General features: G+C 37.5%; 1 protein-coding gene across 7 annotated transcripts in view; it reads left to right on the plus strand.

Annotated features, from left to right (window-relative positions):
- PPHLN1 (periphilin 1) overlaps positions 1 to 27,492 on the plus strand; it is a 156,121-nt gene that overhangs the window by 49,339 nt on the left and 79,290 nt on the right. For 5 of the 7 annotated variants that reach the window (XM_059402918.1, XM_059402913.1, XM_059402919.1 and 2 more), the window contains 3 exons: positions 6,573 to 6,781; positions 16,191 to 16,247; positions 18,657 to 18,736. In XM_059402918.1, the coding sequence (XP_059258901.1) occupies positions 6,573 to 6,781; positions 16,191 to 16,247; positions 18,657 to 18,736 (346 nt within the window). The remainder of the gene's footprint in view (positions 1 to 6,572; positions 6,782 to 16,190; positions 16,248 to 18,656; positions 18,737 to 27,492) is intronic. The other 2 variants (XM_059402917.1, XM_059402920.1) reach the window with 1 other exon arrangement.

Below are 27,492 nucleotides of genomic sequence, written 5' to 3' on the forward strand. Positions count from 1 at the left end.
TTGTCTATGGCTGCTGTTGTGCTCTGGTGGAATGTTGAGAAGTTTTGATGACCATACAGCTAAAGTCTCAAGTATTACTTGGCTCTTTACAGCAAATGTTTGTTGACCCCCAGTGTGGTCTTCTGCTTCCTTTTCACTTTATATATGCTTCAGCTGTGTGTACTCTGTGAACTTCATAGCTGAAGTTCTTGAAACTGAACTATCTGTATTTCATCCTCTGTAAAGGAAATTCCTCGGGAAGTTAAGTTGAAGTGTTGTTCTAGAGGTTGTATTATTATGAGTAGGTTTTAAACTCCTGCCAATATGCAAAATTCCATAGTTTTGCTTTTCTGAAGAATGAAACTGTCAAGCGGTTACATTGGCATACATAGCTGTTTTTTGCTGCAAACCTTTATTGATTTGATAGAAATCATAGTAGATTAATGCTGTCAGTAGGAGTAGCTAACATCTATTGAATGTTGTATACCAGGCCCTGTTCTAAGCACTTTACATATAGTATCCCATTTACTCTTTGCAACAACTCTGTGAGATAGGTAGTATTATCTCCACTTTATAGATGAGGAAATGAAGGCATAGGGAGGTTAAGTAACTTGCTTAAATAAAGATAATAGGGGCGCCTGGGTGGCTCAGTGGGTTAAGCCTCTGCCTTCCGCTTGGATCATGATCTCAGGGTCCTGGGATCGAGCCTCGCATCGGGCTCCCTGCTCGGCAGGGAGCCTCCATCCCCTTCTCTCTCTGCCTGCCTTTCTACCTACTTGTGATCTCTCTCTCTGTCAAATAAATAAATAAAATCTTAAAAAAAATAAAGATAATAATTTCTTTGGAATGGTCTTTCAGTACTTAAGACAGCTAGTTTATGAGGGCTTTAACATGCCCTAACCCCCTCTCGTTCCTCTAGTAGGTGATACTTCAGTTAAGCCCTATATGCAGGGCTTAACTGGGCTTAATATTTGAAACTTTGGTGCTTTATAATTCTGTGAACTCCAAGAAGGCCCTCTGATTCATCATTATGCCCTTCCCATTGACATATACTCTCACAGGGCAGTAGTCTGATCAGTATAAATATACATCAGATATCTTCATAATCTTGTTCTGAGGTTCCATTTCTTTTATCCTATCTCTGCTCATATATCACCTTCTCAGAAAGGTCCTCCCTGACCATGTTATCTGAAATAGCCTCCTTCATATCCACCTTACCTGATAATACTTACCACTCAGAAATGTTTTATGTATAGGCTCTTTTCCCATTAGAATATAAGCCTGGGGCAAGGACTTCATCCTTTCACTTTAAAATAGATAGATTTATTTTCTACCATTGTTTGCATCCTTTTTCTGTAACTGGAACCTAACTGCCCTCCCATCTTACTTTTCTCCTAATTCCTTGATTTGTCAGATGAGTTCTGGGCTTATTTCTTGCTACCTCCAACAGGTCACTGTACCATTGTCATCTTTGAATGTCCCATTTATTCCACTCTGTCCTCACCTTAGTATTCTCTGATAAATTTTTTCTTCCTTGAGGATTGTAATTTCTGGCTCATAGTCTTCTCTCCCTCCCTCCTGATTTGATGGTTTTTTTTTTTTTGGTCAAGGAGTGTTTATTTAAAATGAAGTTAAAACTTTTTTCATGGGAGAAAGATTGAATTAAACCTTACACAGAAGTAAAAGTTTAATACAACATTAAAAAGAGATATTTCCTGTTAATTGGAAGAAATTGTATGATTTTGTCAATAAAGAAGAGACAAAGTATATCTGCTTTCCCTAACTTGACACTCGGGAATTAAGATGAATTTTCCATGTCTGAAAAGAGGTTTGAATTTCTGCAGACAGAGTTCAGTACATTAAGAGGATATATCCAGTGGGCTGAATTGTTCTGAAAGTTTCTCATCAGAATCCATAGAATAGTATCTACCTAGAAAAGGGGTGGCAGCAGGCAGTTGATGATACTTTTTTTTTTTTTTTAAGATTTTATTTATTTGAGAGAGAGAGAACACGAGCAGGGTGAGGAGCAGAGGGAGAAGCAAACTTCCTGCTGAGCAGGGAGCCCAACGTGGGGCTCGATTCCTGGACCCCCGGATCATGACCTCATTAACCAACTGAGCCACCCAGGCGCCCTTTTTACTTCTTATTTCTCATTTACTTGTATCATCAAATAAACCCTTTCCCTCAAAGTATTGTTCCAGTTCTTTCCCTTCCTTCCTCTGCCAAACTTTTTTGGAACAAAGGAGAAAACTAATGACTCAACTCCTTTAGTAGATATATCTTGATTTTTTACAATCTGCTTTGACTTCCAAAGTTTTATTGGACAGCCCATTCCCTGGTCAAATAACTTTTAAGTCACTAAATGCAGAGATCTCTTCCAGCCTATGTAGTATATGATAACAACTTTCCTTTACCCTTTAAAACTTCTCTCCCTTTGCTTTTTAGTCAATGCTTTTTAGAATTTTCACTCTTTTGACTACTTATATTTTTGTTCACATCAGTACCCTTTAAACCTCCTCTGCTTTTTCTTGAAACGTGGACTGTCCTAACCATGGGAACTGGTAGCCAAAGTTCTATTTGAGATATGGCCGGTTCAGTCTGAGATACTCTTAGTATATAATACATACTGGGATTTTTATGATTTAAGATGAAAAAGAAAGAACATAAAATATTTCACTAAATTTTATTTTTATTTATTTTTTAGATTATATTTTTCCTTTTTTTTTTTTTTTTTGATTTGGGGTCCTGGGGAGGGTTACATCCCATTCATACATAGCCTCCCACCATTTATGGACCCCTTCCCACTCTTCTCTCTTGGAACAACCCAGATTCCTCATTTCCTGACTAACAGCTTGTCAGTCCTTTTTAATTTTTTTATTTTTAATTTAAATTCAATTAATACATACTATATTATTGGTTTCAGAAGTAGAGGTCAGTGACTCATCAGTCTTCTATAATATCCAGTGCTCATTACATCACATGCCCTCCTTAATGTCTGTCACCCAGTTACCCCATCCCTCCACCTCTCTCCCCTTTAACCCTCAGGTTGTTTCAGATGATTGAGTCTCTTATGGCTTGTTTCCCTCTTTGGATTCATCTTATTTTATTTTTTCCTCTCTTCCCTTATGATTGTCTGATTTATTTTTTAAATTCCACATATCAGTGAGATCATATGATAATTGTCTTTCTCTGATTCTCACTAAATTTTAAAATATTGGTTACATGTTGATAATATTTTATATATATTGGGTTATAAAAATATTTGCTGAAATTAGTTTCACCTGCTTCTCTATTTTTTTATTTTTATTTTTTAAGGATTTTTAAAAAGATTTTATTTTATTTATTTGACAGAGATGACAAGTAGGCAGAGATGCAGGCAGAGAGGGAGGGGGAAGCAGTCTCTGAGCAGAGAGCCCGATGCGGGGCTCGATCCCAGGACCCCGAGATCATGACCCAAGCTAAAGACAGAGGCTTAACCCACTGAGCCACCCAGGTGCCCCTATTTTTATTTTTTAAAGATTTTATTTACTTGAAAGAGAGAGAAAGGGCATGAGTCAGGGGGCAGGCAGGACAGAGGGAGAGGGAGAAGCAGGTTCCCTGCTGGGTAGGGAGCCTGATCTGAGGCTTGATTCCAGGATCCTTGGGATCATGACCTGAGCCGAAGGCAGACACTTAACTGGCTGAGCCACCCAGGTACCCATTTCTCCTTTTAAATACAGTTGTTACATCTGTGGCTTGATTATATTTCTGTACAACAATGTTGATCTAAATTTTATCTTATTTTTTTTTTTTTTTTTTTTTTTAAAAGATCCTCCAGATCACTTCTCCATCTAATACAAATTTCTCTTCTGAATTGCAGTACCACTTTCTGGAATATTTACTCCCCTTGGCACTCTGTCCCCCATCCCCCAACATATTAAGCTTCTTTAGAACCAGGGTAATTCTGCAGTGCCTTTCATGTATTGGGATATAGAGATAAAAGAAATATTAAAAATATACACATATACACTAACATGAATAAATGGTGTCTAGTATTACTTTATCAGAGGATACTTAAAAGTAGACGATGCAGAATGTGATGTTTTTGCTCAGCTTGATGGGAAATATGAGGGATTGATGTGAAAGTGAGGAGAGACCTTACTTTACTCTGAGATATTAAAAATCTGACATGTACTTCCCCCAAGTATATTTGGTCACCTCAGGCCACTCTGATGGTTCTGAACTATGCTATTGTGAGTTTACTGCCATCTGGTGTCAGGATTAGGAAACTGTAGTTCAGTACTTGGTCTCTTCCCCTACCCCTGCCTCCTGCTGGAGACAGTAGGCAGTCTTTCCTGGACATGTGGGCCTGCTGCCTTCATCATCTAGATAAGTTATCAGTAAGAGCTCATTTAATTCCAGTGTAGGAAATCTTTATTCTCCTTCTTACAGAAGTCTTTTCCTTGGCTTCCCTGAGAACGAACTTACTACTTTCCGTCATGTTTCTGTGGCTCTTATGTTTGATTCTCAAATAGCCCATTTATCTTCCACTGTAATTTTTTAGTCCTAGATTCTGGGCCCGACCCAAGGCTTTAAATACTGCCTATTTATAGAAAAATTCATAGTTATAGCCAAAAAAATCTCCTCTTATCTTGTCACCGATGTGTCTAATTGTCTACTAACTGGCTGTTATGTGAGCATCTCAAACTTAACATATTCAGATCTGAATGTGGATCTCCTACCCTACCTCAGTTTCTCAAATCTGTTTTTCTCATTTCAGTAATTCATGATGCCAGAATTCTTGGAATCATCTTGGCATCCCTGCCTCTTATACTCATTAGTCAGACATTCACCATTTCCTGTTGAGTCTACAAAGATGTACACGTGTGCGTGCTCAAATGCTCCCCTTCTCTGGCCTTATCTAAGCTACCACTGTCTCTTGTCTGCATGAGTAAGCTCCTAGTTAGTCTCCTTGTGTACATTCTTGACTGCATTCACATGTTTAAAATCTGCCTCTTCTAGCCTGAGAGGTCCATGATGGGGGAGTGACTGCATGTATTTGGTTTATCATTGGGTCCTCAACCCCTAGTACAGTTCCTAAGACTCATGTGACACATATGTAGCCACTTGGTGGTCAGTGATGTTGATAGTGGCTTCTGTAGTTTTGCTCATTGAGCTTGACTGCATTAGAATTGCTCAAATACTTTATTTTGGCATTAGTATTTTGTCTGAGTTCATTTATCATAAATGAGTTTTAGCTGTTTTCTAATTTGGTCCAGAGAATCGTAATTGTATCTGTATGGACAATATATTTTGGGTGTTAATCTGCTAAAGGCTACTTTTATATTAGGGACTGCTGATGAATATGCTGAGATTTTCTGAGCATTTGAAATTTCATGCCATTCTCTTACTACTCTTCTTTCTAAAATGCAATGTTCCTTAATTTTAATGTGGAAATAAACTCACTAAATCTTCAATTAAAACCTGTTTGATGCTAGGTGTTCCTTTAAATGGAGGCTCAGGTCTTGATAGTTTTGATAACTTTGGTTTGCTTTGATATTTTAAAGTTGGTTTTGCTTTATAAAGTTTTACTCTGGATTTTCTTGCTACATTGAGTTGATATTGCTTAATAAGGAAATTTAATTTGTGAAAGTAGAGGTGATTTATTAAAAGCTGATGGTTAGAGATAAGCAACAATTTGTACACTAACAATGCAAACTCAAGAGAACAAGGACGTAATAGGTATATAGCAGGGTTTCTTAGTCTTGGCATTACTAACATTTTGGGTTAGATAGTTTTTTGTTGTATACTTGTATCAGACTTGTCCTAGGGATTGTAGGGTTTTAGTGGCATCCCTGGTCCCTACCCACCAACAGCAACCCTCCTCTCAAGTTGTGACAACAAAAAAATGTAGACACTGCCAAATTGGAACGCAGGAAGCAAAATCAAAGGAGTTAACTTCTATTAACCAACAGTTTATACTATGCTTAAAAGTGGATAAGACTCCATGAAATATCTCACTTGGGAAATCTTTGGTATTTTCCAGATGTCTGAGAGTATGATAGCTATGTAGAATATTGTTAATGGCAAACCGAAGTAGAGACTGTGTGGCTGTATTTTTCACATCATAACATTTCTGTGTTTGCTTAAAATAAAGTAACTTTTGCTCTTAACCACCTGGTTCTACCCCCAAACTGATAAAAATGTATGCATTCTAAACATATATCACTGATAAAGTTTTATTTTATAGACTGACATCAGAAGTTAGGTGACAGGGTGCCTGGGTAGCCTACTCAGTTAAGCGTCTGACTCTTGGTTTCACCTCAGGTCATGATCTCATGTTGTGAGGTCAAGCCCCACATTGGGCTCTGCACTCAGCGCAGTCTGCTTCAGATTCACTCCCTCTCCCTTTGCTTCTCCCCCTGCTAGTGTACTCTCTCTCTTGCTCTACCAAAAAAAAAAAAAAGTTCGGTGGTAGTAAAAAAAAGTGGAAGTGGGGGGAGGTGTGAACCAAGATTACAACTTAAAGAGCTTATAATCAGAGCTTTTGCCTTTTGTATTGTGTATATAAGTTATAAGATATAATTCTTTTTTTTTTTTTTTTTTCTTCAAAGGGACATGAGAGATGGTTTTAGAAGAAAAAGTATCTATTCTACCCATTACACAAGAGACCGGTCTCCTCATAAAAGAGACCCTCCTTTTATCAGAGAATCACCTGTAGGTCGAAAGGATTCTCCACACAGCAGGTCTGGATCCAGTGTCAGTAGTAGAAGCTACTCTCCAGAAAGAAGCAAAACGTACTCTTTCCAATCTCAACATAGAAGTATGTATTTTTAAGACTTTTCTTAAAACTTCCACTAATGAGAATGTACTGATTCAGATTGTCTTATAGGTGTTATAAGATATATTTTTTAAACGTTTTATTTTGAAAATTTTGAAACCTACAGAAAAGTGTCAAGAATAATAAAATGAATACCACACACACATATTTTTGGGAACCATTTCAAGTTGCAGTCCACATTGACATTTTACTTCTCTCAGCACAGAAGAGGTGTGTTTATAATCATGTTGGAAAGTTACACACTCTTGTATTTTTTGCTAGTTCTAGGTAGTCCATCCTCTTTCATCTTCTATCTCTAGAAGATATCTGTCTATCCATCCATCCATCTATATTTGGTAGTATATTTTTCATGAAAAGTATCAGTGATTTCCCCTAAATATAAGGTATATAGCCTTACAGATTTTAGAGCTAAAAACCTACTTTAGATTCATTTTTTCCAACCTCCAATTTGTTGTTGTTGTTGTTGTTGTTGTTTTGTTTTTTAATTTGGAGTACCTAGACATGCATGGCATTCTGTGCAATTGTAGCATGTCATTCTGGCTGAGTTGCTTTGTATGTGTTGGAATAAATAAATGAAGCAACTTACTTTCTAGATAATCTGTTTTAGTTTTCTGGACTCCACTACCTGCAGTTGAGCTCATTCACAAACATTTCCTCATGTCTTCTTAACTTTGATAGAAGAATCGTCATAAATAAGTTAACACGGCACGAGCAGGTCAAGGTGAGCGAGATTCTCACTCTGATAGAAGAACACATCATGGAGGAAATCAACATTGGGGCTCATTGGGGCCCTTCCTTTTTTTTTTTTTTTTTAATATTTATTTGTTTGACAGAGAGATCATAAGTAGGCAAAGAGGCAGGTAGAGAGGGGGAAGCAGGCTCCTCGCTGAGCAGAGAGCCCAATGGAGGGCTTGATCCCAACACCCTGAGATCATGACCCGAGCCAAAGGCAGAGGCTTAACCCACTGAGCCACCCAGGCTTGGGGCTCTTCTTTTATTTTCAGATTTCTACAAGTATCTTCTAGGTAGAGCAAATTACATAAGCCAAGATACAGATACCAGAAAAGTCAAAAATATTTCTTTTTCTTTGCTTATTAACTTCCTTCCTATTAACTGTTTTTCCAAATAATCAGCTTAGTTTATGCTGTTTAATAGCATAATGTTTAATAGCAGTTTATTAGTTTAATAGCATTTGCTTCCTGCATGTTAGGAGTAATGGAAGATCACTTAAAATCATTAGATTGTCTCCGTTTTAACCCACTGCTGGATTCCAGTATTTAACGAACATTTATCAATTTTTTGCTGTTTTCAGAGCTAGGTAGAGTGGGGCTTCCAAAAAACATACTTTTGGATACATGGGTATGAATGGTCAATACAGGAGGTAAGAATGTCACTTGAAGTAGATTTAAAACAAACATAATCTTTTATATATGCCTAATTGCTTAAAATAAGCATAAAGTTCCAGGTAACTGAAAGCTTTACTGTGGAGTTCAGGGTCTACAGTTTGGTATTTTCTCCATTGTTTTACTTCTCTTCCTCCCTCTCCCCTTTCGGGATAAATAATATCTGAGTTTTAATGTACTTCACATGCACAGACATAAATATTAGCTAGACACCTTCTAAGAAGATACTTTTTTTTTTTTGATATATATGACTTAATCCAAATCTACTGATTTAATTAGGAGGAGGAGTATCTTTGGAAACTGATTATGAAGTCTTTTGAACAAAACATGAGTAAAATGGCAGCTTAAGATTCTTGCTTGAGGGTGCCTGGGTGGCTCAGTGGGTTAAGCTGCTGCCTTCGGCTCAGGTCATGATCTCAGGGTCCTGGGATCGAGTCCCGCATCGGGCTCTCTGCTCAGCAGGGAGCCTGCTTCCTCCTCTCTCTCTCTCTCTGCCTGCCTCTCTGCCTACTTGTGATCTCTCTCTGTCAAATAAATAAATAAAATCTTTGAAAAAAAAAAGATTCTTGCTTGATATGTTGTAGTGAATGTGTTACTTTAGATAGTTGTTAGTGAATTTGTCATATTCTTTCTTTTTCTCCTCTGAAACAGATTTTTAGGGAGGCATTTTCTCTCTGCTTTCGCCTGGTAGTTCGTGGTCAGAACTTTAAAATCTTGAGATGGAATGTAGATGGAATGTGCTGCTCCTGTATTAGGGTCTCTAGCAGACTTTCCCCTTTCCCCTTTGAGGCCTAGTACCTTTACTATCTGGAGTGATAAAAAGATAATGGAGAAAGCTGGGAGACTAAAATATGGTACAGATTGAGTGAAATAGAGTATACAACTTTGGTAACACCTTTATGGTTATTTTTATATATATATATATATATATATACACACACACACACACACACACACACACACACACATATATTTAAGTCCTTGAGCTTTGAAAGCGAAGTTCTTTAATCAAGAAAAAAAAAGTTTGTTCCAGGAAAACACTCTTTACAAGTTACGTGGGTTGATTACTTAACTGTTTGGGCTGAGCTATTTAAATGTTTTTCTATACTCATTTTGTGTAAATAGTTTTCAGAATAGTTACAAAAAAAATCATCTTGTAAAAACTTAATGGAAGTCTTAAACAATAATTGAGAAAAGGAATTGTTATGTTACATATTTGTGATGCCAGTTCTTTTTTAATCTAAAAGTCACAGATAATGATGGCACCTTGCTTTTCTTCAAAAAAGAACTGAGAAACAGGGTCCTTAAATTATCAGTTGTTTAAGTTGGGTTAATTAGTAAGTGTGTTAATTTAGTTTTTAAAGTGCATATTGAAATTTTGTCAGATTTTAAATGTTTCTATAAATAACAGGTAAAAATAATTTCCTTACTCTCCTTATGCCCTCATTTTGCTAAGTTTGACATTTAATTTTTTGGTTTTTGTTCACACTTTTTCAACATAATTTTAATTTAAGAATCACTAGTAGTTTGGTCATAGTAAGCACTGAAGGACTAATTCTTCATAATTCTTCTGTGCATTTAATAATATCTCTTATGCGGGGCGCCTGGGTGGCTCAGTGGGTTAAAGCCTCTGCCTTTGGCTCACGTCATGATCCCAGGGTTCTGGGATCGAGCCCCACATCGGGCTCTCTGCTCAGCAGAGGAGCCTTCCTCCTCTTTCTCAGTCTGCCTCTCTGCCTACTTGTGATCTCTGTCTGTCAAATAAATAAATAAAATCTTTTAAAAAAAACCTCTTATGTGATTATTAGCTACAAAATGATTTTTACTTTTTATCTCTACTTATTTCCCATTTTGTGCTTAAATCTACATACATATGTCTACATGTGTATTTTATTAAATTTCTTCTACTTAGCCTTTTGAGTTAATCCTGCGAACCTTGTACTGCTTTAGACTAATTATCTCCTAAATCAGAATGTTATTTTCATTCTGTGCTTTATAAGAATTTTCTGCCTATACCTTAATTGGACTAACTTGTTCATAGTTGTCATTGTAGTAATCACTGTATTATTATTTTTGGTTCCTTTTTGTTGTCCATGTTTACACATAAGTCCTAGCTAACCTCATTGCCTTTCCCGTTGTTTATTATGATATTGTTCTAGTTAAAATTGTTGTATGTATACCTTGTATATTTCTACTTGAAGTTTATTTTTATTCCTATTATCTAACTAAATTTCTCCCTGTTTGTCAACTGTCTCTCAGATATTTATTTTCCATTCCTCCTCTTTCTCAATTGAATCTCATTGTTTTCCTATCTTACTCTTTTGTTTAGGATAATAGTACTAATAGTGACACCAGAAATCACTAAGTTCAGTCTCCCATACCCTGAAGTTCTTTGTTAAAAATACTTCCTGTGATGAATTGACTCTTATCACAGTCCAGTCCATCTTTGTATAGTTCATTTTTTATAAAACAATTAAAATCTTTTCCTGTAACATTTCTGTAAGACTAGTCATTTATCTTAGAGCCATAAAAATGTTTCACCTTTTATGTTTTTGAAGAGTACCATCATAATCCTCTTGGTTCCCCCCCCCTGCTTTAAATATATTTCGTTCCTTCAGCTACTCCTTTTGTTTGACATGTTTTCAGTACTTTGCTTCCCTAATTTTCTTTCTGTTCCTTTTAAGTTGTGATGCCAGAAGCTAACTTTTATTTTATCAGCCACATTGTATCACTGGCCCTTCCTGAGACTGTAGACCGTTGAACCTAAGCCATTTTCATATGTGTTTTTACTAAACAATGCCCTTCAGCTGGTACTTTTTTCAGCCTTTACTCAAGCAGTTGCTTGAGTGTAGTTTATACATTAAAAGAAATCTAACCATGCTAAATTTTATCTAATTAACTTTGGCTTATTATTCTCTTCTAAAGAGGTCTTAAAATCTCTTTGAGTGATCTTGTATACTTGGAGCAGATAAAAATAGCTTTGTTTCATTGGCAAAGGAAATATGCTTTGTGTTTTGTATTAGTCATTAATAATTATCTTGAGTAGCATACAGCCAAATATAGAAACCTCTAGAGACCTCTGTCTGTGTACCTCAGCCATTTATCCATGTTGTTTTCAACCAGTTGTGATCCCCTATCTTCTCTTTTCCTTTTCTTTTGAGGATTTCATGGAAGACTTTGTCAAGTACTTTCTTGAAACTCTGAAGTTAGAAAGCATTTCCTTATTAAAACAGTGACATAAAGATTGCCTTACATGTTTTGTAATTCTGTTGTGGCTCCTAGGGAAGATTATTTAAATACATAGAAACTACTTCTTTGTTAATTCCTTTTAAACCTTTGTCTATGGATTAATGTCAAATTTATCACTATGCTTATACATTAATTAGGTTGTGTAACATTTTGTAGAATTTTTAAAATGTCATTACTACAGAAGATTTGCAAGTTTATTGTTTTGGTTGGTTTGTTAAGTTTGTTAAATTTGTTATATTTTTCTATAGTTCTTACTTTGGGCCCTGCATCCGTTTATTTTCCTGATATCAGCAGCCATTATTAGGTATATTTATTTCATTCTATATAAGTCTATTTATATTTATGGTAATGTTAAAGGATTATTTTTCATTACTGTTTAGTCCTTTTTAAGGCATATCTACTAAAATAACTGAAAATGTACAAGAATTAAAAACACATTTTGAGAAGAGCATATTTGGAAGATAGACTCCATTATTGAACTTCTGTGTAATGGGAAAAGAGATCTTAAGACCTTTGTGAATATATTTGGAAGTCCACATGACTTTCTTTGGATGATACCTGAAATTCCAATAAATTTAATGGTTTAATTCTACCTTTGAAAAGAAGGCTTTCTCGGCGTTGGTTTAGAATGGCAGTGATAACAGAAGTTAGAGCGTGGATATTTCAGGCAGTAGGAAGGGATGAAAAGCCCATTCTCTTGCTGACTGAATATCAGAGCATTTCTTGGTTTGAAAGTCACTGTATTTGTGTACTGAACAAGGTCTTTTAATCATCAAAGACATATTTCACATAAATGGTTTGCCAAGCAAGACAGATCCAGTCTTTGCCTTCTGAGTCTGAGGTCTGGTTGGGGAGACAAACCAGACATTCTAAAGGAATAGATATGTTATGTGGTATCTGAAGGATGAGTAGAAGTTGGTGGAAGGATGTAGGTGGAACAGGATTATTGGGATGAGCTCTATCATGTGAAGAGATCCTGAACTATAATTTAGTATTTTCCTAGATCTTGGACCGTAATTGATCTAGTTTAATGTGCTGTTGAATTCTGTTTTACACTATTTTGTTCTTATTTCATATATTTCATATGTTGTTCTTATTTGTTCTTATCTATTGTTTACTCACAAGAAAGCTTTGTCTGTGAGTTTCGTGGGTGAACCGAGGAATACAGTTATGGCTTTTCTGGCATCAGAATGATTGAGATTCTAAATATGCAATCAGTTAATGATGTTTCCATATGTGTAGGCATTTATAGCAACCCTGTTTAGGGAGTTAGTGTGATCTGTCAGTACCACACATTCAGAATACATAGTATAATGTTTTACTTAGATATTTAAAAGCAAGCCCATGTGGTTTTACCCTGATGTATTAAAAGGAGAGTTCTGTTTAGAAGTTCACTTCCAAATATTCATGGTTAATACACCTTTACTTCAGCTTGTTATATTGCTAACCTCCTAAACATGATTGTTTTGGAGAAGAAGACGTGGCACAAGCTTTCTGTACCCTTTATCTGTTTTTTTTTTTCTTGTTGATTTTTTGGTGTCTGTACCATAAGAGCATTTCTTGTGTGTCCTTTCTATTTTGCTTTCATACCTTCTTAACCAATAAGTCTCTGGGAAACCATGTTCTTCCTAACCAAGAGCCCCAAATTTGCATATCTCTGTCCATGATCCAGAAAAAATAAATTCTTTCCTTAGCATTTCTGTAGCCACCACATCTTCATTTGTTCATATCTTAATTTCTCTTCCAAAGCTTCAGCTATCAAAGGAGACATGGATGTCTTACTTGTGCTGTGAAGTTTGTTTACTGATAGGCTTTCATTCAGAGGTGTCTGTTTTGTCCTTGTATGGTAGGCACTGTACCAAGAATTGTCCCTAACTCACTCATCTCTGATGATTTTAATATTTTTTTCTGGTAGTGTCCTTTGTTCTTACATGGGTTATCAACCATTATAACACTTGATAGGCTTGGATTAGTCTAGTTCTTTTCATCATTACTTCCTCAGGAAAACCATATTTTCAGGAAGAAGGTATATTTCTGAAATTTTACTCTATTCAGAGAGTCATCAAATATTGTTGATATCAGCAATTCTAATCAAAGAGTCACTAAATACTGTTAAATTCTTCTAATACTTCCAAATGTTGTTGAATATTAAACTGCTTCTCCAGCTTTGATATCACCTCAATGGGAAGAACTTTTTACCTGATCTGTGGGACCAGTGTTCCTTTTCATCTTCCTCCCCATTTATTCTTGTACTCACTAGTATGTTGACTTGGATTTCAGTTTTAGTACTGCCGCTGTCAGAACTTTCCTTTCCTGGTTTCTCTCTTTCAGCCTAATATGAAGTTCATTTTTTTTAGACATGTTACAGCAACGGTGTTGAGCCCTTTGGCCCTGCTGTCAAGCAGGGAGTTACTGTCTGCTTCGTAAGAACACGTGTAGGGTGAGTTTAAAGTAATGTCTCAGTAGCTAAGGAGTGGCACCCTACTAGTTAAAAGTATAAAGGTATGAGTGAAAGAAGTGGATTTAAGAGACATTTGTATTCATAATGTCGGTTGGAGCCATGTAAGAATCGCCAGTGAGGATAAAAACAAGGTTAGGAGTAAAACACTCACATTTAGGAAACAATAACCAACAAAGAGGAAAGAGAAAGGTATAGTTAGGAGCATGGAAGAGGACAAACAAAGAAGTACAAAGGCATGGAAACCAAATGGCAGAATGTTAAGAAAACATTTTTATTTTTTATTTGTAAAAAATAATCTATGCCTAGTGTGGGGATTGAACTCATGACCCCAAGATCAAGAGTTGTATGCTCTGCTAACTAAGCCAGCCATGTGCCCCAAGAAAAACTTGTTTTTAAATCATTAAAATGATATAATGGAAGATAGTTTTAGTTCATTTTGATATAAACAGATCATTAATTAGTTTTAATATAAACAGATCATTGGAAACTCTAAGACAAAGAGTTTAAGTATGGTGGGGTTGTTTCCATTATCTTGTGTGTGTTAAAAAATAAAAACCCCTAAAACTTAGAGGGTTAATATAAGCACTTATTTAGGAATCTGCAATTTGAGCTGGGTTCAGCTGGGTGGTTTTATTGGTCCATTAAGATATTATTAAATAGCCCAGCCCTGTTTTTTATGGGTAGGAATCTGTAGTTAAGTGTAGTAATTCCTGCAATATCTTTGAAATTTGGTATTGAAATCAATAAACAGCACCAGTGGTGCACTGGTAAACTAACTCTTTAGGAGAATAACACATGATTTCTGGCATTTGCCATGGAGTGAATACTACCGTAATGACTGATCTCAGGTTACTGATGTGGAGTGACTTGGAGTTTGGAAGAGATGCAGGCAAGTCACTCTCATCAACTAAATGAGCCATCCTGATTCCAGACACTCTTGGGAAATACCAATGTTCTCATTTCTTGATCTACAAAGAATGGGAGACAAATTACAAAATAAACGTGATAAAATAGGAGTAAGTAAATGGGTAAGGAATTTTTTTGTAAAAGAAACATGAAAGTAAAAGAATAAATGCTAGTGTGAAGGCTCTGAACTGTTGCTGAGATGAATAAGGATTTGGCTAAAACAAAGAGAAGTGTTCAGTAATAGATAAAAACAGATCAACTGCTCAGGAGAAACAAAAATTGTCTTGATAACAGAGAGATCAGTGATCCAGGGGAGAAGGTTATTACATCTTTAACAACATGCTTACAGAACTAGGTTGGTAATATTTGCACATTTCTTGAAATATATATTTTTCTTGAAATATTTTTTTAATGCAGGGTGGTTTCTAATAGTGCCAAAACAATTCTCAGGGGGAAAAAAGTAGAATTGGCAATTTGGAATCTATATAGGAAAATTTGAAGTGTTAAGGAGTGTTTGTCTTAATGGAAAGATATCTATTAGTATATTTAAGCTACTTAAAGAGTTAAGTACACGTGTCACTAAGAGTTTGCAGGTAAGGAAGCTAACAAAATCTTTACAAGATTGTAAATATGGGACAATTAGGGATTCTATCAAGACAGTAGTTGTGGATTTGTTTATAAAGAAAATCCATATAGAGAGTTTGTATAAAAAGTAGCAAGATTTTTTAAACAAAGCAAGATTTAGTAATGGGTTACTTTTGAGAGCAAGTCAGAATGACTCCTTGCAGATAGCTAGCTACTTACTGTAAGCCTAGGAAACAGATATGATATACCATGAAAATTTTACCAGTATTCCTTTTGATTTCTAGTGATGATTCATCTTTCTTTCTTGATTGTGTGTGTATGTGTACGCACGCGTGCGTGTGTGCGCGTGCGTGTGCGCGCATGCGCATGTGTGATTCTTGACCAATCCTTTGCTGACTTCATGAAGATTAGAATAGGTGCTTAAAGTGATGAGTAAGACCTGATCCTTACCTTCAACTTTTGGTGTCTTATATTCTTATATGATCCTTTTCTCATTCCTTTCTGCTCCTGTTATCTATGGTTAGCCTAATCTTAACACTTCATTGTTGTTGGTTGGACCCAATTAGCTTCTAATCTTAGAAACAGAAATTTTTTCCTGTTCTGTTACTACTCTTGAGTGGTGGTTGCTCAGGCATCCCGATTTGAAGACAGGGTAGGAATGAGTTTAGGGTCACCAGCAAATGCTCAGAAGTTCATGTTCTTATCACTCCTACTTCTGGGTTCTTCTCTTGTCACTCCTGGGCACAGAGGTGATGGTGTTAATTCCTTCTTGCCCACCTTTCCCTAGAGTCCATCCGTGCTGGTGCCTCCTACAAACGGCAGAATGAAGGAAATCCAGAAAGAGGTGAGTTTTGAGCTAGATTTTGATTGGGGATTGTGAAGGGGTGGGGGACTTGAATTGATAGAGGTTACAGAAATGGGGAAAGTGTATACCTGCTCCATTAGTCTTTAGTTGGAACCAGAGTTTAATAGTAGTAGATCCAGGTTTTAGGATTGTGAGTTGCTTGGCTGGTCAGGAATAGCCACCTCAAAGGAGACTGAGATTTGTAGAACAAATAAATCTGACAGGCCTGGACAACAGTAGGATTAGGCGATTTCTTTTTACCTTTTCTGTGCTCTTTCTGCTGCCAACTGTAGTGTCCTTTTTCTTTATCCTTTGCTTCTTGCCTGTCCCTGCCCTTCATGCAACAGGTATATATGAATATATGTGGATATATGATATACTACCTGCTCTACCCTTCAGTATTCCTTTGCTTCTGCACACTGAGAAATCTGCTTGATTTAGCCCTTATGCAGCTAAAATCAGGAAAGATTCTAAAACTACATTTGGTGCACTATACTTGACATACTTGTAGTGCTGATGTGTTTGTGTAAGATTTTGCTAAGCAAGAGATTAACAGCTGCTTATTCTGTGTCTAGCTGCTATGTGTTGCGATTGAGCCTGTAATTATGCCTTTAATTAGCATAGTTCAATGTGCTGATTGGTTGAGCTCCTCACTTTTTTTTAAGGAATTGCTTATCTGAATAGAATGGGGAGGCCCTGTATCCTAAAGGTAGAAAAATAATTTATCTTTTCACCTAATTTTTGAGTACTTATTCTTTTCTTAAAGTACTTGAGCAGGGTAGCTCTGGATATTCAGAAATAAGCTATGATACTTGCACTTCTAGGAGCTTTTGTTGGAGTGGAATAGACTGACACTGTCACAATATGATGTGGAATTTGCCATATGTAACAGATACTGTAGGAATAACTAATTAAACTATGTTCTTAGTCATTTTGGGATGTAGTATTGCTTGGTATCTTACTTTTCATTTTTAAGGTCTACCAAGAACTTTTATTAAACTTACTGTGAAAGCCTCTTAATGATGCAAGTTAAAAGACTTGAAGGTTATGTCTTTTTATGAGACTGTTAGAGTTTCAGAGGTAGAATTCTGTGCCCAGAGCAACCTTGGTACTGTTGACAATTGAGTTTAGATAATTCTTTGTTTTGGGAAGCTGTCATGTGCATTTATAGGGGGTTTGAGCAACATCCCTAGCCTCCCCTTACTGTGTGCCAGTGGTGCTCTCCCACTTGGTGATAATGAAAGCATCTACATGTGTTGCCTGATCTTGAAGAGGTAAGAGGAGCATCTGTGGAAAGGCTTTCCAGGTCTGCAGGCCATTTAATAGAGCTGATACTCACTATTGCCTTACGTGGTCAGAAGCCTTGAGGCTCTAGGCTCCTGCTATCAATCTTGACCACAGCAGGAAGAGCTTCAGAGGCTTTTTGACTGAAGCTGGCTTTGCTTCAGTTTCAAGGTTGTTTTATGTCTGCTTTTGCCCTTGACTGCTTTCTTGGCCATAACCCACTGGCTAGTGTTGACCAGCTTCTATGTCAATCCAAACTTGGTGCCACCTTCTCCTTTTCTCTGTAATTTAATTTTGTTAGTTTTTTTTTTTTTTAAGCAATTAAGAGTAGAGGATTTATATTTGACACATACAGATAATTTAATGAAATGTTTTTCTATCAGTAACAACTCACGGTTATTTTTATGATTATATTTAACTAAAACAATTTTCTGTGTTGAACTGACTAAAGTAATATTTAAATCTAATCTTTGGCTTAAGTTTCTGTAACAGTGGTATGCATATAGCACTGCAATAGTGTCTGTAGTGACTAAAGATAAGGGTTAGTGACTACCTCACACAGACTTACTTTTGACCATTTAACAAATATTTGGGTACTTACTCATGCCAGGCATTAGGTTAGCACTCTAATTATAGTTTTCTAGTTTTTATTTTTATTTTTTAGACTAAATATTTCAGGAATATCTGCTAGATTTCCTACATGCCCCTTGCTTTGAGCTATTGTTTAATTAGCTCGTTTTCTTTGTGGTATTTATATAATAACTACTTTTGAAAATTTATTGTGATAAATCAAAAGTTAGCTTTTAGGAAGGAGGATGAAGCATTTATGATTTTAGTCTTTTCCCGTTCTTGAGGTCTCAGTGGTTCTGTGTTTGGTAACTGGCATTTATGTGGCCTAGATTGGCATATCCGATGTCCATTGGTTCTAGGTTACTTGGAATTTTTTTATGGTACCTTGCCTCTGAGAGACATAGGTAAATTTAGATACTAAAGGATTTAATTTAATGATGAAGACTTCAATACTAAAACAAGTGTATGACACCCTCCTCATTTATTTAATTGCAGAATCCCTCTAAACTGAAAACAAATGAGCTAGAAAATTACATTTTATATTTTCTTATATAGGTAAAGAGAGACCTGTTCAGTCTTTGAAAACATCAAGAGACACTTCACCCTCAAGTTCTTCAGCAGTTCCTTCATCAAAGGTTTGTTATGTCTTTAAAATCAATTTAAAGAGGAATTACGAAGTAAAGGAAATGCACTGTGAGGTATAGATAATGTTATTCTTCACTGTCAAACCAAATGAGGGTAACTTGCTTCATTTAAAAACTTAAATCATGGGGTGCCTGGGTGGCTCAGTCAGTAAAGCATCTGACTCTTGGTTTTGGCTTAGGTCATGATCTCATGGGTCAAGGGATCGAGCCCCAAATAGGGCTCTGTGCTCAGCAGGGAGTCTGCTTGAAGATTCTCTCCCTGCCCCTCCCCCAACTCATGCTCTTGTTCTCTCTCTCTTTCTCAAATAAATAAATCTGTAAAGAAAACAAAACTGTGGGTGGAGTCCAAGATGGTAGAAGAGTAGGAGACCTTAGTTTTGTCAGGTCCCAGGAATTCAGCTATATAGCTATCAAATCATTCTGAACTCTTGCAAGGTCAACCAGAGACCTAAGAAAAGAATAGCTACAACTCTATGAATAGAAAAGTGACCACTTTCTGCAAGGTAGGAGGTGCAGAGAAGTGACTCTGAGGTGACGTATGGGAAGATAAACCACCGGGGGGAGGAAGCTCCATAAGCTGGCATTGGAAAGTGATCGAATAGTGGACGTCAAAATCAAAACTTTTAGAAGTCTGCTCCAGTGAGAGATGTTCCTGCCTGAAAAACACTCAGGTGGTGAAGCAATTCAAAGTCCTAGGTAGGACAGTGTGGTTTCAGGATCCCCAGGGTTGTAATAAGACTGAGGGTGACTGAGAGTGGCAGAGCCCTCGGGTGTCAGAGTGAGGAAGCTAGCTACAATCTGCCAACCCAGGAGTGGGCTTTCAGGTTGGAGTTGCCATAAACTGTGAACTGTGGCACAGTCAGGTGACTGCTCTCTGAGCAGGGGCCCAGCAAGTGGCAGAGCCGGCAAGAAACTCCTTCCACCCCTGAGAGGAGTGGCTCAGGTGCACACTGCAGGAGTCTGCAGGGTTTGGAGACTTAAAACTGGGTTGCGTGCCTGAGAAACAGGGTTGCATGCCTGCTAGATCACAGTCTGGGTGAGTACGGAGTCCAGGGAGACAGGAGTGATTGATTGCTTTTCCTTGAAGGCTCACTGAGGAGTGGGGCCTTGAGCTTTTGGCTCCGGGGCTGGAGATTGGGGGCCTGCCATTTTCATTCTCACCCTCTAAAGCTACACATAAAGTATTCAGGGAACAAAAGCCAGTTTGAGCAATCCAGAACTACTTACTGAGTCTGCCCCCTGGCAAGAGTGGTTGCAGTTCTACTCCCGCCAAAGACACCTGAGAATCAGGGCAAAAGGCCCCATACCCAGAAGATCAGCAGGAACATGCTGCTAAGACCAAATTTACTGAACTTGCAAAACTGCAAAACTCCAGCACTAGGGGAAAATAGTATATAGAATTAATGGTTTTTTCCCAATGGTTCCTTAGTCTTTTAATTTATATATTTTTTCCTCTTTCCTTTTTCAGTCAATTGCCTATTTATCAACTTTTTAAAAAATCTTTTTTTTTTAAAGATTTTATTTATTTATTTGACAGAGAAAGATCACAAGTAGGCAGAGAGGCAGGCAGAGGGAGAGAGAGGGAAGCAGGCTCTCCACTGAGCAGGGAGCCCAATGTGGGACTCGATCCTAGGACCCTGAGATCATGACTGAACTGAAGGCAGCGGCTTAACCCACTGAGCCACCCAGGTGCCTCTAAAAAAATCTTTTTTAATTTTCGTTTTTACAGTTACATTCTATCATTTTCTTTAATTTTATTTTTATATATACATAAGTTTTTTTTTTTACAGTTTTGGGATGCAGTTTCTTCTAACAGACCAAAATACATGCAGAATCTAGTGTACCGCTCTGTTCTTTTCACTTGTCTGATCATATTCTCTCCTTCTCTCCTTCTTTTTCTTCTTCTTCTTCTTCTTTTTTTTTTTTTTGCTAAAATCTTCTTAGATTTTCATCTTTATAATAAAATTCTATCCTTTCAATTTATTTTATATAAGTTTTTCTTTACAATTTTGGTTTAGTGCATATTTGCACTTTTTTTTACACCTTGTTTTTACAACGTATTTATGTTTTTGCACTTTTTTTTTTTAAAGATTTTATTTATTTATTTGACAGAGAGAGATCACAAGTAGGCAGAGAGGCAGGCAGAGAGAGAGAGAGGAGGAAGCAGACTCCCTGCTGAGCAGAGAGCCCGATGCGGGACTCGATCCCAGGACCCTGAGATCATGACCTGAGCTGAAGGCAGCGGCTTAACCCACTGAGCCACCCAGGCTCCCTTGCACTTTTTTTTTTTAACAACATATTTGTTGTACCTTCTTCTAACAAACAGACCACAATAACAACCTAGGATATAGTGTATTGCTCTGTTCTGTTCACCTATCTGTTTATATTCCTCCTTTTTTCTTTTTTTGTTGATTTTTAATTTTAATTTGTACAGTTACATTTTATTCTTTCATTATATTTAATTTTACTTTTGTATGTAGGTAAGTTTTTCTTCTGTTACAATTTTGACATCTAGTCTGTCTTTTTCTTTCTTTCTTTCTTAAGCATTTATTTATTTGAGAGCGAGAGAGAGAGAGAGAGAGCACAGAGAAGAAGGAGAAGCAAGCTCCCTGCTCAGGGCTTGATTCCAAGACCCTGGGATTGCGACCTGAGCCAAAGGCAGCGGCTTAAACAACTGAGCCACCCAGGAGCCCCAAGGGATCTAGTTTTCTACGAAGCAAGCAAAAATACACACAGGATCCAGTATATTGCTCTGTTCTGTTCACCTGTCTGAATAGCTCTCTCTTTCTCTCTTTCTTTTTTTTCCCCCCAGTTTTGGGTCTCTTCTGATTTGTTTAGTATATTTCTCTGGGGCTGTTGCTGCCATTTCAGTATTTTGTTCTCTTGTTCATCTATTCTTCTCTGGCAAGAAGGATAAGACCAAAAACTCACTTCAAAAAAGAGAACAAGAGGCAGTATTGAAATTCCAGTGACCTAAACAGTGTGGATATAAGTAAGATGTCAGAACTAGAGTTCAGAATAATAACTATAAAAAGATACTAGCTGGGCTTGAGTGAGTAGAGCATAGAGAACACTAGAGACTCCCTTTCTAGAGAAATTAAAGACCTAAAATCTAATCAGGTTGCACTAAAAAAGCTTATTAATGAGATGCAATAAAAAGTGGAGGCTCTGACTGAAGAGAGAATTAGTGATATAGAAGACAAAATGATGGAGAATAAGGAAGCTGAGAAAAATCACTGAGATAAACAACTACTGGATCATGAGGGAAGAATTTGAGAGATAAGTGGTATCATAAAGCAAAATAATATTGGAATAATTGGGATCCCAGAAGAAGAGGAAAGAGAGAGACAGGGGCAGAAGGTATATTGGTACATATTATAGTGAAGAACTTTCCTAATCTGGGGAACGAAACAGGCATTCAAGTCCAGGAGGCACGGAGAACTCCCCTCAAAAATCAATAAAAATAGATTAACACACCAACATATAGTTGTGAAACTTGCATAGCTATGAGTCCAAGAGATAATCCTGAAAGCAGGTCAGGGCAAGACATCTGTAACCTACAAGGGTGGAAACATTACTCTGGCAGAAGACATATCCACATAGACTTGGCAGGCCAAAAAAGACTGGCATGATATATTCAGAGTGCTAAATGAGAAAACTAACCACCCAAGAGTACTTTATCCAGCTCGGACGTCATTCAGAACAGAAGGAGAGATAAAAAGCTTCAGAGAAATAGAAGCTAAAAGAATTTCTGATCACTAAACCAGCCCTGAAGGAAATATTAAGAGATCCTTTAAGTGAAGACAGAGCTCAAAAATAACAGACCAGGAAGGAAAAGAGACAGTTTACAGAAACAGTGACTTTAATGGTAATACAATGGTACTAAATTCAAATCTTTCAATAGTTACTCTGAATGTAAGTGGGTTAATGCCCCTATCAAAAGACATAGGGTATGGAGATTAGATAGAAAAGCAAGACCCATTGATAATACTTTCTGAAGGAGACTCATTTTAGACCCCAAAATACCTCCAGATTGAATGTGAGGGGGTAGAAAACCACTTATCATGCTAATGGACATGAAAGCTAGGGTTGCTGTCCTTATATCAGACAAATTAGATTTTAAACCAAAGACTATAATAAGAGTTGAGGAAGGACACTGTATCATAATTAAAGGGTCTATCCAACAAGATCTAACAGTTTTAAGTATTTACGCTCCTAACGTGGGAGCAACCAGTTATATAAATCAGTTAGTAATAAAATTAAAGAAATACATCAACAATAATACAATAATAGTATGGGACTTAAACACCCCACTCACAGCAATAGACAGATCATCTAAGCAGAAGATCAACAAGGAAACAAAGACTTTGAATGACACACTGGACCAGATGTACTTCACAGATATTTTCAGAACATTCCATCCCAAAGCAGCGGAATGCACATTCTTCTCGAGTGCACATGGATCATTCTCAATAGATCACATCTTGGGTCACAAACCAGGTCTCAGCTGGTACCAAAAGCTTGGGATCATTTCCTGCATATTTTTGGACCACAGTGCTTTGAAACTTGAACTCAACCATAAGTGGAAATTTGGAAAGAAGTCAAATACATGGAGGCTAAAGAGCATCCTACTAAAGAATGAATGGGTCCACCAGGAAATTAAGGACTGAAATTCATGGAAACAAATGAAAATGAAAGCAAAATTATTCAAAACCTTTGGGTTGGGGGCACCTGGGTGGCTCAGTGGGCTAAAGCCTCTGCCTTCAGCTCAGGTCATGATCCTGGGGTCCTGGGATCGAGCCCCACATTGGGCGCTCTGCTCAGCAGGGAGCCTGCTTCCCTCTCTCTCTGCCTACTTGTGATCTCTGTCTGTCAAATAAATAAATAAAATCTTTAAAAAAAAAAACACAAAAAACCTTTGGGATGCAGCAAAAGCAGTCCTAAGAGGGAAGCATATACCAATACAAGCCTTTCTCAAGAAACAACATAGGGCTCAAATATAAACCTAACCTTACTCTTAAAGGAACTGGAGAAAGAACAGCAAATAAAGCCTAAACCCAGCAGGAGAAGAGAAATAATAAACTTCAGAGCAGAAATCAATGAAATAGAAACAAAAACAATAGTAGAACAGATCAATGAAACTAGGAGCTGGTTCTTTGAAAGAATTGAAAGATTGATAAACCCCTGGCCAGCCATTTCAAAAAGAAAAGAGAAAGGACCCAAATGAATATGAATGAAGGAGGAGAGATCGCAAGCAACACCAAGGAAACGCTGTTTTAAGAGCATATTGTGAGCAAGTTCATACCAGCAAATTAGGCAGTCTGGAAGAAATGGGTACATTCTTGGAGATATATAAACCATCAAAACAGAAACAGAAAGAAATAGAAGACAAAACCTGAAGAGACCCATAACTAGTAAGGAAATTGAGTCAGTAAACAGAAATCTCCCAACAAAAAAGAGTCCAGGGCCAGATGGCTTCCCAGGAGAATTCTACCAATCATTTAAAAAAGAATTAATACCTATTCTTTTGAAACAATTTATAAAAATAGAAATGGAAGGCAAACTTTCACACTCCTTCCACCTTGGTCCCAAAACCAGACCAAGACCCTACCCAAATACAGATCAATATCCCTGGTGAGCATGGATGTAAAAGTTCTCACGAAGACACTAGCCAGTAAGCTCCAGCAGTATATTAAAAGGATTATTTACAAGTTCCAGTTCCGGTGTGGGGAGTTTCATTCTTGGTGGTCGGTTGTCGCAGTTGGTGGGTATTAACTGAGCCAAGATGCTGTGGCAATTGTCAGATTGCCCACAGGACCATAAGTACTGCTTCACACAGGCAGTTTGAAAATAAAGTTCCAGAGAAACAAAAGCTGTTTCAGGAGGATAATGGAATTCCAGTGCATCTAAAGGGTGGAGTAGCTGATCCCCTCCTGTATAGAGCTACTATGATGCTTACAGTTGGTAGAACAGCATATGCCATATATTAGCTAGCTATGGCTTCATTTCCCAAGAAGCAAGATTGACTTCAGTTTATCATCTCAGCAGACAGTTGGGTCAGTTTCGTTCAGCTCTCTATGGATCAGTAACTATAAATAAATGAGTTATTTGGGGATCAGTATTTATTGACTCATACTAACTGCCACCAATAAAGCAGTCTTTACCATGAAAAAAAAAAAGGATTATTCACTACACTAGGGGGGGGTTTCCCCTGGGCTACAAGGGTGGTTCAACATCTGCATATCAATCAGTGTGATACACTGCATAAATAAAAGAAAGGACAAGAACCATATGATCCTTTCAATATATGCAGAAAAAGCATTTGACAAAGTACAGCTTCCTTCCTTTCTTTTTTAAAAAAAGATTTTATTAATTTATTTATTTGAGAGGTAGAAATCACAAGTAGGCAGAGAGGCAGGCGGGGCTGGGGGGATCAGGCTCCCCACTGAGCAGAGAACCCAATGCTGGAATCGATCCCAGGACCACAAGATCATGACCTGAGCCGAAGGCAGTGGCTTAACCCACTGAGCCACCCAGGTGCCCCAGCTTCCTTTCTTGATTAACAGTCTTCACAAGGTAGGGATATATATATAGTTATATAGTTACATAGTTAGTTACATAGTTATATAGGAATATATCATAAAAGCCATATACAAAAAGTCCACCGTGAGTATCATTCTTAATGGGGAAAAACTCAGAGTTTTTCCCCTAAGGTCAGAAACATGGCAGGGATGTCCCCTATTACCACTGCTGCTCAGCATAGTACTAGAAGTCGTAACCTCAGCAATCAGACACAAACAGAAATAAAAGACATCTGAATCAGCATAGAAGAAGTCAAACTTCCACTCTTTGCAGATGACTTGATACTATATATGGAAAACCCAAAAGACTCCACCAAAAACTTGCTAGAACTCATTTAGGAATTCAGCAAAGTGGCAAGCTATAAAATCAAAGCAAAGAAATCAGTTTCATTTCTATACACTAACAATGAGACAGAAGAAAGAGAAATTAAGGAGTCATTCCCATTTACAATTGTACCAAAAACTGTAAGGTACTTAAGAATAAACCTAACCACAGAGGCAAAGGATCTGTACTCAGAAAATTATGGAATACTCATCAAAGAAATTGAGGAAGACACAAAGAAATGGAAAAACCTTCCATGCTTATGGATTAGAAGAACAAATACTGTTCAAATGTTTTTGCTACGAGAGCGACTTATACATGCAGTACAATCCCTATCAAAATATCATCAGCTTTTTTCACAGAACTGGAACAAATAATCCTAACATTTGTATGGAACCAGAAACGACCCCGATTAGCCAAAGAATATTGAAAAAGAAAACCAAAGCTGGTGGCATCACAATTCAAGACGTCAAGCTGTATTACACAGCTGTAATCATCAAGACATATGGTACTGGCATAAAAACAGACACATAGATTGATGGAACAGAATAGCCCAGAAATGGACCTTCAATTCTATGGTTAACTAATCTTTGACACAGCAGGGAAGAATATCCAATGGAAAAAAAATAGTCTCTTCAACAAATGGTGTTAGGAAAATTGGACAGGGGCGCCTGGGTGGCTCAGTGGGTTAAGCCGCTGCCTTCGGCTCAGGTCATGATCTCAGAGTCCTGGGATCGAGTCCCGCATCGGGCTCTCTGCTCAGCGGAGAGCCTGCTTCCCTCTCTCTCTCTCTCTGGCTGCCTCTCCGTCTACTTGTGATTTCTCTCTGTCAAATTAATAAATAAAATCTTTAAAAAAAAAAAAAAGGAAAATTGGACAGCCACATGCATGAAAAATGGAACTGGACCATTTTCTTTTACCATACACAAAATAAACCCAAAATGGATGAAAGACCTAAATGTGATACAGGAATCCATCCAAATCCTAGAGGAGAACACAGGCAGCAATCTCTGTGACCTTAGATGCAGCAACTTCTTGCTAGATATGTCTCCAGAAGCAAGGGAAAGAAAAGCAAAAATGAACTATTGTTACTTCATCAAGATAAAAAGTTTTTGTATAGCAAAGGAAACAGTAGACAACACCAAAAGACAGCTGACAGAATGCAGAAGGATCTTTGCCAAGTGTCTTATCAGTTAAAGGGCTAGTATCCAAAATCTATAAAGAACTTCTCAAACTCAACACCCAAAGAACAAATAATTCAATCAGGAGATCGGCAGAAAACACAAACAGATATTTCTCCAAAGAAGACATACAAACGGCCAACAGTCACATGAAAAACTGCTCAACATCACTCATCATCAGGGAAATGCAAGTCAAAACCACAATGAGTAAGATGCCTAAGATACCTAAGAATCTCACCGCATACCAGTAAGGATGGCTAAAATTTAAAAAAAAAACACACTTTATTTATTTGACAGATCACAAGTAGGCAGAGAGGCAGGCAGAAAGGGAGGGGGAAGCAGACGCCCCGCAGAGCAGAGCGCCTGATGTGGGGCTGGATCCCAGGACCCTGAGATCATGACCTGAGCTGAAGGCAGAGGCTTAACCCCCTGAGCCACCCAGGAACCCCCAGATGGCTAAAATGAACAAGTTAGGAAACTATAGGTGTTGGTGAGGATATGGAGAAAGGGGAACCCTCTTGGGAAACAGTATGGAGGTTCCTCAAAAAGTTGAAAATAAAGCTACCCTATGATGCAGCAGTCATATTACTAGGTATGTAACCCAGTGATACAAATGTATTAATCCAAAGGGGCACATGCCCCCCAATGTTTAAAGCATCAATT

This window comes from Mustela nigripes, chromosome 6 (assembly GCF_022355385.1).
Source record: "Mustela nigripes isolate SB6536 chromosome 6, MUSNIG.SB6536, whole genome shotgun sequence".
Classification (NCBI taxonomy): Eukaryota; Metazoa; Chordata; class Mammalia; order Carnivora; family Mustelidae; genus Mustela; species Mustela nigripes.